We start from the raw sequence: 13,534 nt of genomic DNA, 5'->3' as shown, positions 1-13,534 counted from the left end.
CCAGATAGAAATACTACTATTTAAGGAGAGGTTACCTCATATCCTCATTTCCTACTATCTCTTGTCCAGGTTCAGAGAACCCTCTCTTCTCATAATTCAGCTGCCTGTATGCAAGACCAGCAACCTCACATGCAAGCAACATTGCCTCTAGGTCTAGACTACTGAGAACAAGCTGTGAGAAACCACAAAGGGGATCACCCCTCCCTCCTGAACTATGTTTAAGAAGAAGCTCTTACCCCACAATCTGCTTTCAAATAGCTGCAGCCATATCTGTGCCTGGCCATATACAGGCCCTAACCCACAAACTTGACACACTTGCTTGACCTTGGACCTGCCTTGACAATGTAGACTTTCCTGGTGACTGCTAGGCTAGCACTAACAGCAGCTACTAGTACCAAACCTGACCTGCTGACTGCTTTCCAACTGGATATTAGACCCTCCTTACTGCAACAATCTTTCCTACATACCTATGCTCTCAGTTGAGCTTACCTACATACTGCTCTGCTCACGTTAGCTAGATATGTGGAGACACACAAACAACCTATGATCACCCAGCACTCCACTTACAGAGCCACCTACTCTTACTAGTCCCTAATAGTCTCCCTCTTATGCCACTACTGAGCCTTAAAAACCCTGACCAGCCCCACCTGCAATCCCCCACCAACCCTGCCCAAGGGTCTGGAGCTCTATTTAAGCTCAGCCTAAGGCCAGCAGCCTTTCCTGTAGTGATGTAGGTAGCTACAACCTTAGGCTGTTTGCAAACACTGCTGGTATAGACCTATCTCATCACTGCAGTCTTACCTGATCACTTGGATTCTTAGGGATCCCAGCAGCCTTCCCTAAGCCTCCTTTTTTCAGTATCACCAGGTAGGTCCTGGCCAGAAAAGCCCCTGGTTTGCTTGCCCTGGGGTCATACTTCTGTCTCCCTGGCCCATAGGCTGTAGCTGGTCTTTGCTGTGCCCTGACAACAGCTTTGCTTTCTTTTCTGGTGTACCACTCTACCCTCTTTTTGCTCCTCCTAATTTACTTGAACTATTTGTTTAAAAAAATCCCACAAATGTTAAGAAAATTTATATGGTTTCCCTATTGGCTTTCTCAGTAAAATGGAATAACAGAGTAGCCTGGGATTCAGGCCATAAAACACAGCATAAAACTGTTCTGTGGACTGGTTTTGTTATTCCTGGTATACTGTAAAAATGCAACTTTACTTACTGCTAGAACAAGAGCATCTATCTCTTGTAGAGATCTGGTGATGAACTAGATGGCCTTGTCTGTTGCATATTTAGTCACCCTAAAATTGAAAGTAGCATATTAAATTCAAAGCCAAAGAGTTCCTTCATGCATGGATAACACCAAATATTTATAAATATTCAAAGAATACTTTGGAGGTTATTTGAAGAGCTGCAAAACTACCTTTGAAGGTTTTTCACAAAAAATGTCCTTCAACCAACTCCTTATGTATCATATGTCATGTATCTATAGCCATTGAATTAAAATACACATGAGAGAACAGGGAAGCAAAATACTGCTCAGCTGCTTTGCGTGACTTGCAATGCCTTACACATCAACCCTCTTCCTTCTATGCCATACTGTATTTCTAGATGCTCCTTGATCATTCTGCCATCACAAGTACCTATATGCTTTGCATCCAAATTCTGTCTATGATCAAAGATGTAGAAGAAATCAGGACTTTTATGTGTAGGTTCAGTTCTGTATACTATGTCTGTCTACTATACAATTCCTGATACACATTTATTGTTTTTCCTATGTATTTCCTAATATGGGAACACCTCACAGGATACCACATAGGATTGTGAGTAGACACAACCCTTCTTACAAGGAAGCTCTATGTGTGAGAGTTCCAGACATAGTCTTGGGAAATAAATACAATGGTATTACTGGGCTATTCTGTATTTTTTCCCAAATTTAAATTTGAAAAGTATGATATTAAAAAAGTCTGCTAGGGCAAATTTGTTTAGAATATTATATTCCTCCTCCAACCCCACCCCTCCCCCCCAAGAAGTGTCTGTCTCAAGCTTACAAAGGATTGTGGAGATTGAGTATTTGTGAACAGTAGCAAACCAAGAGTGAACAGACTTGTATGCTCCTCCTATATTTTCTGTTACTATATACAGTTTTCTTACTATTGTGCTTTTTAGTATCTTAATAGTCACTGATTTAATACTTTCAAGTTACATGAGTAAAGGGTGTTAACTGTAGGGTATTACAAGTCTTAGGAACTTACACTTTTCTTTCACTGGTGGTACTGAAAATAGTATTATTTTATAGTTCTAAGACAGTTATCAGCTTTTCCTTTCATGTATCTTGTAAGGAATTATCTGATGATTATATGTAATATGCATAGATGGGGTAGGATAATAAATGGTCCCAGAAACAAATACAAATGACTGCAGGGGATTGTAAAGGGCATACAGCCTCAAAATTGATTCAACTATATCCAGTTTCATGTTGTACTTTATCTTCTGGTTAATGATTTAGCTTTCCTTTTAAATGACAGCCATGCAAACACATTAAAGATCACCAATGCCAAATAATGGGCACAAGTTTAATTGGTTCATCTACTGTTGTACCAGAATGATAAATTGGTAAGGCAAGCCAGTTTGGCTTGTGGGTTTTTCCTGCCTTGTCATTCAGTTATCTTTAGGGGGAAAAAAAAAAAAGTCTTTTACGTAGAACTTCAATACTTCACACATTTTTGTTTGCTTACATTTCATTTTATCTGATTGCACTGCAGTCAAGATATTTATCCTAAAAAAAAAAGATCTAAGGGACAAAATATTGACACAAAATTGGAATAAGACTATGGATACTAAAAGTTTTAAGCAAGCACAAACTTCACCTGGTCATGTTATGATTCAGAAAGGTAAATTGGTGAGGGCTAAATTACAGTGAAAGCTGTATCAACAGCTCATCACAAACTGAAAAGCACTTACAAGTTGCATGATTAACAAATTTCCAGAGCATACTTTAATAGATGGAAATAATTGCCAGACAGCTGTAGTTTAGTGACTTTCAAAAAATGTCTTGAAGCAGTCTTGGCTACATAATTAGCAGTTTGGTACAGGGTTTTATGGAACTTTTAAGAAAGGCAGCTTCATAGTCATGATATCATGTACCATCTCATGGACTCGGCTAGTTTGATTCTAGATAATCAGATTTCCTTACCTGTAATAGCATTTCTCTTCTAGATGGGCAAACATCACGGAAGAGCCTTAAGTGTTTTGACACACAGTTTGAACTGTAATTCAGTGTATCAATCTGCAAAAGGCAATATTTTTCATTTGTTGGTTTATTTCTTGAGGGATATTCTATATTAATCTTGTTACAAATACTAAATTTACTACACTGCTCATTTTAAAAAGCCCTTTTCATGTGCTAATAGGCCACCATGACATTAACTCAGAACTGGAAAAAAACACCCTTGCTGTTTTCCTTGATAAGTCCTTACAGGCTCAGGAGCACCTTGCAGATTTGAGTTGCTACTGGAGCTCTAACTTGACCATGGTCAGTGAATCTTACAGCAGGTCACACCTCCAACCAGCAAAATCTATCATTTAAAGAGTAGGAGGAAAGGAGTATCTCCCTCCTCTGCACTTCAGCATTGAGGGGGAGGGATGGCCATGCAACTTTCTGGGTGTATTTTCTGCATTAGCTCAACTTGAGACTATCAGATTCTCAACTGCTGCATTCCTCAGCTGGGTTATGAAGGGTACGTGTGGTACCTCCACCTACTAGAGTTGTGATTGGGTTTTGCAGTGAGAATGCTGATGTGGTATTTATCTTGGGGCTAGGCCATAGGCACAACCTGGGCAAGATGTGACAATTTGAGTATGAAAGGGCTAAGTAGTTGTAACTTTATTAACGATAACGGACAAGCAGAGTACATATGGGACTTGGAGGAAGACAGCGAACTTCTGTAGCTAAAGAATTCCCTCGTGGGCCTCTCTGGGGGAAGCAAGAGTAACCTGGGGAGCAAGACCGCCAGAAGCCAGAGTGCCCCGTGAGTGTTCTCGCTGCTGCCCTGTGGAGCACAGTCCCTTACTTGGGGTGCCGGGCTTGCACGGATACCTAGTGCAGCCTGGGCACTGGTGCTGGGCCCGGTTTCAAGCGATCCTCCGGTGGCTGCGAAGGGCTCCCCGCTCAGCGGCGGGGCAAACATCGTCCCCAGGCTGACTTCAGCGCGGCCCCGGGCCGCTGCCTGCGAGGGGGACTCCGGGCGACTCCCAGCCCGGGACGGGACGGGCGCCCTCTCGCCGGCCCCTGGGCGGCCGCAGCACCGCCCGCGGGGTGGGCGGGGCGGGCGCTGCCTTGGCAGCGGCCGGGACGCCGTGAGCGGCCGGCCGCGCGGGACGGCGGTGCCGCCGCCATGCTGGGCGCCGCGGCCCCCTTCGTCCGCCCCCGGACACGGGCCTGGCCCGAGCGCCCGGCCGGCGGCCGCGCCTCGCGGGAGCAGCGCGCGCAGGCGGGTGCCGCCGGCGCCGCTCGCGCTGGCTCCTCAGCGGCGGCGCCAGAGGAGCAGCGGCGGCGGCGGGTGGCCCCGCTGGCGGCGGCCCCGCCGGCCGAGGCGGGAGAGGAGCCGCTCCTCAGGGGCATCTTCGAGATCAGCAAGAGGAGCTGCGACGTGGTGCTGAGCGCTCGGCGGCTCCGCTGGAGCCCCATCCTGCCCGAGAGCCCCACAGGTGCGACGGGGCGGGGCAGGGTGGGGGGGGTGTCCGCCGTGGCCGGGGGGCGGGCCCGGACCCAGGTCGCCTCCGGGAGCGGGCGGCGGCACCGCGGAGTGCCAGGGAGAGGCGAGCCGCGGTGTGGAGACCTCGCCTTAAAACGGGGTTATAGGGAACTAGTTGAAGTCGGAGGTGCGAGGCGCGTCCCTCCCCTTCGAGGGTGATTAAAAGCAAAAGTTCATAAGGCAGCGGGCGCCCTGTGCCCGAACCGTCTCCTCCTGGCAGCGCCGGTACTTCTTGGCGGGGGACACGAAAAGGAGGAAACGTAAGGGCTGGTGTTGTGTGGCTCAGCCCCGGGCAGAACAGTAAGAGGATTTCATTTTGTTTCTGCTACATCGGCTTTTCCCGGCTTACCCTCTTTGACAGGTAGAGAGTAAACAGAGACACGCAGAGCGCGTAGGGATGGGTACGGCTTTGTGAGCTGTGCCCAGGTCTTGCGCTGAGGCGTCGGTGGCAGGTTGTCCTTGCCCTGTGCTTTTCCAATAAAGCTCTACGTGCTGCGACAAAGTCCTACTATAAAGGAGTTGGTCAAGTAGAACGAATCATACACATGAAGTTTTAGAGGAAATGGAATGCTGCTTAAACTTATGGAAATAGTTGTTTTTTGGTTTTTTTTTTTTTTTTCTCTTAGAAACTTACTTTCAAAACTATCTGGTCACACGTAAAAGTGCTTGTTTACTGCAGTGGCCTCCCCATGCTTGTGTGAAGGAGAAATCAAAAGTTGCTTTCAGGAATGCAGTGTTTCCAGGCAGCACAGCTGCCTTGTGGTATGGCACACTTAGCTTGTTCAGGCCTAAAACAGCAGGTTTGTAATTGTGGACAGAACTTAAAACTTCATCTGGGTAACAGCATACAGAGAAACAAAGTTTTTTTTACATACCGGTTTTCCTATGTTAGAATAACTTGTTTCTCTTCAAAGTAGCTTATATGCCACTGAGGCTTGAGAATGGTGTGGAAGTCTGTGGTTCTAGGGCTGCTGCTGCAGAGAAATACTCAGATGCTCACACTTAAAGTCCTTATGCTTCATTTCATGTAAGCACGTTGGGATAGCTGAGCAACTCGTTTCCAGCTAATGTGGTGCCATGCACAGCTGTTGACTCTTACCCTCCAAACAGAGTAACTGTGTTAAGCAGTACTGTGCTTGGACTTAGATTTCCACTTTTCTGCAGGACAGGTGTTCTGGTGGTACCTGTGCTGATGCGTATACAGTCCTTCCTCTTCCTCAGCCAGTCTGGGTGCTTTAGTAATGCTGTTATGCAATGCTGTAGCCTCTCTTCCTTCTCTTTTGGGATTAACTACAGGTCTGCGTGTGTGATCTGGAGTGTGATTTATTAATTATTTAGTTCTGTGTGCAGTGCTCTAATTTGATTGCCGCTTTATGTTCTAGTTACTTTAATGTGGCTTGAATTGTCATATATCAGGAACTAGGGTTCATGATTGTCATTTAATTGTCACCCATGAACGATTTTAAATTACAGACAGGAAGAATGCATTTTGGTATATACTGCCCTGTGCTTCTAGAGAAGGGAAATATATTCTGAGGTGGTTTTATTTGGGTGGTTTGTTTTTTTGTGTTTGTTTTTCTTTGGTTTTTGGGTTTTTTTCTTTTGCTTTTTAAAGGAAAAATCACAGACCTGAGTTGCTACAGTGAGCAAGGTCTTTTCATTCTCATATTACTCATACAGACATTGGAAGCTTTTCTGGTTTAGTTTCTGTAAGGTAATAAAGTACGCAGATGGCAGAACTTCAGGAGTCTTATGGAAAGCAGCACTTACAGCTTGGTGTCAGTTGTTACAACAGGATTTGGGCTTTTACTGCATGTGTGTTAAATATGCTGAAACTCCTTTGTCTCTTGCAAGTTGGTTTTGTACTATGTAGTAGAATGCTGCTGAATATTTTTGTTTCTGAGCAGCTTTTCTTCACTAGCTTCAGTGGAAAGGGCAGCAGTGTCTTAAAAATGCTGGGGTTTTCCTGAAGTCTGCAGTAGGCCAAGTTTTTACTATAGGATTTCCAAATTCTTAAATACTGACATTGAAGATAAAGGGCTTTTCAGTTCCTCTGTTAGTATAGGTGCCACCACTAAGTCATCTGTGGCTATGCCAGGGCTGTTCCAGTATCTCTCTGGCAAAGAAATAATCTTAAAAGTAAAGTTGTTTCTGAGACCCTTTGATCCTTGTAGCTACATCGTGATGAAAACATGATAACCTACCTGAGCAGCATTCAGAAGAAAACCTCTGTGTATGCCTCCGTGGGTCTATAGATGAGCTGAATATAGGAACTGAAAATTTCGCTGTGTAGGACTTGTTGCCCTCACAGGGGTGAATCCAACAGTCCTGTTTGTTTTTTCTCCCCTCCTGGATGTGGTAGATCAGGGTGGTTTTACCTCTGTGGTTGCAGAGGGCAGGTATGGATGTGGAGCTTGAATGTTTTTTAACTCTCTCATGTTCTTGGATTCCAGTAGCAATTACACGGCGGTTTTGCAAGTGCGGGAACCCTACTGGTGCTGTGGGGAGCTGTCCATGTTGAGGTCTCCTTTGGTGTAACAGAAGCACAGCAGCTTAGTCTTCAGGCCACGCTGTCAAGGAGATGGGCGACGGCCGTCTGGGCAAGTCTGTTCCTCTAGGATTTGGTGTAAGCGTGCTTTCTCCAAAGGAAAAGTTCTGTAACACCGCAGCCAGATACCTTCTGACCCACAGCTGGTTGGTTGCTTGTAACAATGTAGCAGGCATTGCAATGAGGAGTAGAGCTCACAGCCAACAGTGTTTTCTCTGGCTTCTTTCTGTGTGGCTTTGCCATGATATCGACATCAACAGTGAAACTATGAGAAAAACAATGCTTCTCTCTCTGTACGTTAATCCAGCCTCACACTATAGGGCATCTTGTTTTGGATGCTGCTTTGAACCCGTAGCATAGAAAGCTATTGTTAGTACAGATTTGTATATTTTATGTGATGTTTGGCAGTTCACATAAGATAATAAGAATGACTGAATGTTGGAAAAAAATAACTGTTTACATTTAAGAACAAATGTTCAGAGGGTTGGTTTGTTTTTTTTTTTATCCTGCCTAAGTTGAAAATCTAAGGAAACGTAGGGTATCAACAGCAGTGGGTGTGGGATCATTTGTGTTTTAGAACAGTTTCAGTACAAATAATGAAACAATTGAGTTGTCTTTATGAGGATCTTCCAGCATGGCTTGTTTTTTTCTTTTGAATCAGAGCTTTAATCCTGATATATCTTTAAAACCTTCAGTATCTTTTTAAAGATTGCCATAAAATTTTCCAATTTATAATAATTCTATCAGAAGTGGAAAAAACTGGTACTTGCTCACTGTTTTACAAGTATGTGATGTCTGGAGGCTTTTAATCACTAAGAAAAGCTTTTTATAAGTGTAGTTTCTTGTGTGTGTTTAGTGTATTTGAAGGGTATAAGAAGTTGTTCTCTCAGACTGACAGCATGTAGACTGGACTGAGTATTTGCATAATAATAATTTGGATAAAACTTGGTTTTCAATATTAGTAATTGAACATAATATTCTAAGTTAATTGACCGATAAGAAAGGAAGATCTCCCAAGTAATCCAGAGGTTAATTTATCTTTGAGTATTTTCATAATGAAGTAAAAAAAAAATCGGTGCTGTTTAAGCATGCTATTCTTTTGTATGGTAAACTACAGTTCTTGCTGATATTAATCTAAAATATAGATTTATAAATATTCAATATAAGTGAAGCAATAAGGAAAAAAAAATCACTGATGTATTGCAACAGTGAAAGAGTTAGCAATAAAGGACTTAAAATTAATTCCGCGTGCATAGTGGCCTGCTGCCAAGGCTATTTAGGAACAGATGTGGCTGAAATAGATACCAATAGCCTGTTTGGGATCTCTAAAGTAAGACATCTGTCAGTCTATCGGTCAGTCAGGAATAATGGAAACGGGAACTGGCTGTTAGAAAATGTGAATTACTGAAGTTCCACGCTGGTGAAATTCAAAGCTTTTGATTCTATTTCTGACGTGTAGAGAACATAACTTCTCTAGGTTGTTGTCCAAATAAAAAATCCTATTTTTAAGGAAGAGACATAAAAACAAATAATAGGAAGCATAACTGACAGTGAGGTGTACATGGATCACACTAGTATGCGGCTTTAAGATGTAAATTGAGAGAAGAGAGCATACAGTTCTAAACAATCCCATGGTGGCTGAACTTAAAATTTTTTTTCAAGGAAATCCATTAATTTAATGATTTAAAAAAATAATTAACTGGATTCTCGTGTTACATTGTTTGAAAAAAAAGGATCTACTTAGTTTTCACACAAAATAATAACTCTTCTTCATGGCCTTTTCTTTTTAATGCAAAACTATTTCTATTGGTGATACTGTGGTTTTATCTTGAAGCTCTTGTAGACCACAAAATGGCAAGTTTTAGACTTGGCTAAAGGTGATGGGGTTTGATTTTGTGGCCTTTTTTTTCTTTTCCCCTTTGATTTCTCCAGTTGCACTATGTAATAATTATTCCTTGCCATATATTATTATAGACAGAGAGACTCTGCTTTATTCATCTCTGCCTGCCTGGTGAGTGAGGGAAGGTGGCGGGCTGGGTGGTTGCTGTAATACGCATCATCAAGCAGCTGGCACTCTAGTAACATGCCAGACATAGCTGGTGCTGGATTTTGTATGCTGAGAAGGCCAACTGGAGAAAGATAGGTTGGAATCAAGGCACAATCAAGAATACTGCCGTGAGGGTGAGCTGCTGTATTGAGAGAGTATAAGGATTTTGGTGAGGTCCCATGTGGGTGTGGGACGGATTTGTGGGTAGTTTGGAGAGGGATATTAGTGAACGGAGGAGAAACTGAAGCTGTTGCTGGGCAGATAGGAAGACACGTAGGATGATGCTATAGTGAGTGTGGGTGCATGATACAGGGGAGAGAAATACCTGGAAAGTCAGAGGAGTCATAATAAGGTGGTGAGGTAAAGAGAGGTGAGATGCAAGTTTATGGAAAAAAAAACAACCAATAAACTTCTGTAATTTTCCTGTTCGTAGAATAATTTTGAACTCCTTTCACTATGTTTTCTGTGCAAAGGTAAGTTGATTGTCTTGCTTATATAACATGATGGCAAGAATCCAAAAATGTATATATAAAGAATTGATATACTAACTAATCTTTGATGTCCATGCTAGTGCTGTTTTCATGTCCTTGATAATGCTACAGGGCTACGAATCCCTTCCTCTGTGTAAATTAATATTCTTTTAAATCATTAAAACCAGTACACAGTCAAGTCCCTTAGCTAAGCATAAATCTCCTATCTCAGTTTCTGAGTTGTCCTGTTCTTCAGCCTTGGCAAACACTGTTATTTTACACTTCTTTCATATTCTAGATGTTATTGTAATCTTTTCGTAGTTGTTAATTTGACATATCATCCTCAAATCATCCTCGCTACTATGCACTTTTACATCTTCTCCTTTGTATCAAATGTTGTGATCTTGACTTCTGAGTTCAGTTTATCAGAAAATGAGTGGCTTCTTTTGGGATGTAAATATCCAAGAAGCTAGATGATTCCTGATTTTTTTTTTAAAGGGCTAAAGGAAACAGGTAAAAATCTGATTAGTAGCTTGGCTATTCAGAGCTGAGACTACTGCCTACTTTTGTCTGTGGCTGTTTCTCTTCTTGGACAGACACTGTAGGACATTGCTCCGTTGCACCTTGTGTGGGATAGTCATAGGGATCATGGAGCCCAGTGAGGTCTTCTGCTATGGTAAATCACATGAGCTTGCTTCCATAGTTATAACTATTTTTGGTAATAAATTGGTTAGAAATAAGGCTATGATGTTCTTTTGCATTTTCCGTTTTTAGCTTGGCAAAAGACATGCTCGGATTAAAGTATTTCTATCTATATTTTACCATTACAAAATAGAAATAACAATAAAGCAAGAAAGTCTGTCATCTGCTCTTGTTGGAATCAAAATAAAATTTAGATAAACAGTTTTCCTTCATTATAGATATCTTATTTGTTAACTAGGTATGTTACAAAACCAGCAAGTAAATAATAGATGTTGTTGCAATTATGCAAAACCCAAACAGATATAGGATAGGAGTCATCCCTTTTTGTTTGCTGTTTACGTACATATATCCAACTACATTGTGCACTGTAGAAGGAAGTTTTTGCTTTAGTACATGTAGAACTCTCAAAATATTTTTATCCTTCTTAGACAATTTATGAAAAAACCTAAATGGCTAAAAATATGAGAGCATAAACCTGAAGAATTTAATAGTCCTTGTGTATGTTAACATTAGTGGGTCGTGGAACTAATGTTTTCCTTTCAAGGAAATAAGTGGTCCTGTTTTTTATGACTTATGTTGTAACAGTATGTGCAGACAAAAAACCATAATGTGTTGAGTATGTGATACACGTATTACCATATTGCCATAAGGAACTGCTATTATGTTAGACACCAACTGATTTCATGATAGTGTTGGATTTCTCTCACATATGCTTATGTTTTTGTACAGATGATCCTTTAGGAACATCTGCTAGTTTTGTGGTGGTATCTGCTGTTTCCTTTCAAAATGTGACCTTTTTGTCATTTACTACTGGGACTGCTATAGAATTGCATTATACTAAGATCCTTTCCTAAATTGATTCCTGTCTCATAGACATTAACTGTCAATCTTTTCAGTTAATTGAGTTTAACCATTCTCTGACATACTACAGGGTTGAGTGCAACTGTAAAGTTAATAAATTAACCTTTTAAAATACCATTTAATGATATATTTATTTTTTAAACCGCTAACTTGATAGTGACTAGAATTTCCTCCTTCCAATTGTTTAGGTGGTCTCAAAAATACTTGCATATACAGACTAAGTATAAGGATGCTATTTCTTAAACTATTTCACTGGGGAAGAAGTTTTGGAACTGCCCTCTTGCAGTTTAGGAATGCTTCCTCCTTAGTTGAGTTGCAGATAACAGCCTTTGGACAAAGGTACCAGTTTAAACTCATATTTTCAAGTGCAGCTGAATAAGTGAAATTCAGTTGTGCATGTGGCAAAGAAGTAATGACCCTGTAAACGCAACCAAAAATGGGTTCTTAGTGTGTTGGAAATTCCTCCTGTTGGATGAATTGCCAAGACATATTATAAGGTGTCTTTCACATGTAGATGTTATCTGGATAACTGGATTTTATGTAGTTATGGCGAAGAGTTGAAGATATTGGTATTTCCTGTTTCTGCACTCTGGCTGAGCATAGAAATCCATTTTATAGGACTGTATATTTTACTGTCACACTGTTTTGCTGTGGCCCTCTGCAGGAAAAAGTGGTGTGTTGGGTTGTGGGTTTTTTTTTTTTTCATTTGGAAAAGTGACTAATTATTTTGTTTCCAACATATATATGCTTGTATACAGGTAGTAGTTACGTTCACATAATGTTGTTTGTGGGTTTAAAAGTTAAATGTGTATTTCAGCATGTATGGGAATTAATATTTTGAAGAATAATTAGTCTCCTAGTATTTCTTTAGCATCGTTTATTGGTATGTTTTGTAATTTAACTCTACCTTTTTATTCTAAACTTTATTCAATTCCAAAGGTTATTTTGAACTTAAAAGTAACTGACTTCATACTTTTCAGTGAGAGTGCTGCTAAAGGAAAAAAAATTAATTCATGTGGTATATCTCTGGCTTTCTTGATTGAACCTAAATTGCTTTATAAACATGTTATTATCGAAGTATGCACATTAAAAAGGCAATTTTGATTGAGAACATTTTGCTTCCTGTATGGTCTCAAGGTAACTTTTCCTGTTGTGTTTCCTCATGGAGTCATACCCCTCCCACCTCCCAATCTAAATCCAGAACAGCAACAAGAAATGACTTACAAATCTGGAAGCTTTGCGATACTAGAACTAGCATTATCACCAGCTCTTCTTTGGAGAAGAATCAGAAGCTGCGTTTCACACACCATCCTAGTCCCCATTATTTAGGGACAGTTATCAGAAGTGGCTTGTTTATGGTGTAGTATAGTATTAGCTGAATTTATCTTTTGGGAATGAGTTTGGTACTTCAAGATGAGTGCATTTGTTTGAAGCCTTGAACTGTATTTATACGTTTAGCATACTTGCGAGATAATTTTTCCTACTTTGTTTCCTTTTAAGATTAAAGAACATCCTCAATTTATTCTTTGATGGGGAGTATTTGATTAAATTTTTTTTTTGGGTGTGATTTACATTTGCCATCCTAGCTGGCTACTGCAAAATAGTCAACATCGTTTCTACTGTAAATCCCAAATATTGAATGTTATTATATGGATGTTAAAGAAAACAAAAGGCACAAAACTTGTGTGGAGCTCTTAATGTATATCAATCAATGACAACATAGGTCTTAGCAACTTTGAGATTGATGCAATAAATACATAAGCCTTTAGGTAGCAAAACCAAGAAAATGCTTCAAGCTGCACTAGCTTTGGTGGTTTTGTACTATGACTGTAAGCCAATGCCTGGAAAGTGATTGTAAGCCACAAAATTTAAGTTTTGTAAAGTTTGTGCTCCAAAACCACAATGGATCACAAATTATTCACGTGATCCTGGGATAACTTGTATAAGAATAAAAAATTATTTTCCATGACTACCATTCGCTTTGTTTCAAAGATTATGGTTTTCCTTACTAGTAGGTGGAAGCTGCTGTTTTTTCTCATGGTCTGTTGGTGGTAACACACAGATAAATGTTTTTTTTTAAAAAAAAAAGATAAGAGGTGTTTTCAGAAAAATAATTGTAGGTCTCAATTTTCATGTGAGCCTTGATGTATGGTAGCCTT

General features: G+C 40.7%; 1 protein-coding gene across 1 annotated transcript in view; it reads left to right on the top strand.

The window, feature by feature from the left end:
• Nucleotides 1-4,387: 4,387 nt before the first annotated feature.
• CERKL (CERK like autophagy regulator) overlaps nucleotides 4,388-13,534 on the top strand; it is a gene marked incomplete at both ends in the record, with an annotated part of 53,301 nt that continues 44,154 nt past the window's right edge. Inside the window, one exon of the mRNA XM_084265282.1 lies at nucleotides 4,388-4,700. Coding sequence (XP_084121408.1) covers nucleotides 4,388-4,700 — 313 coding nt within the window. The remainder of the gene's footprint in view (nucleotides 4,701-13,534) is intronic.

This window comes from Gallinula chloropus (genome assembly GCF_964237585.1).
Source record: "Gallinula chloropus genome assembly, chromosome: 5".
NCBI lineage: Eukaryota > Metazoa > Chordata > Aves > Gruiformes > Rallidae > Gallinula > Gallinula chloropus.
The sequence above is the reverse complement of the archived record's forward strand: the minus strand, read 5'-3'. Positions and strand labels throughout refer to the sequence as shown.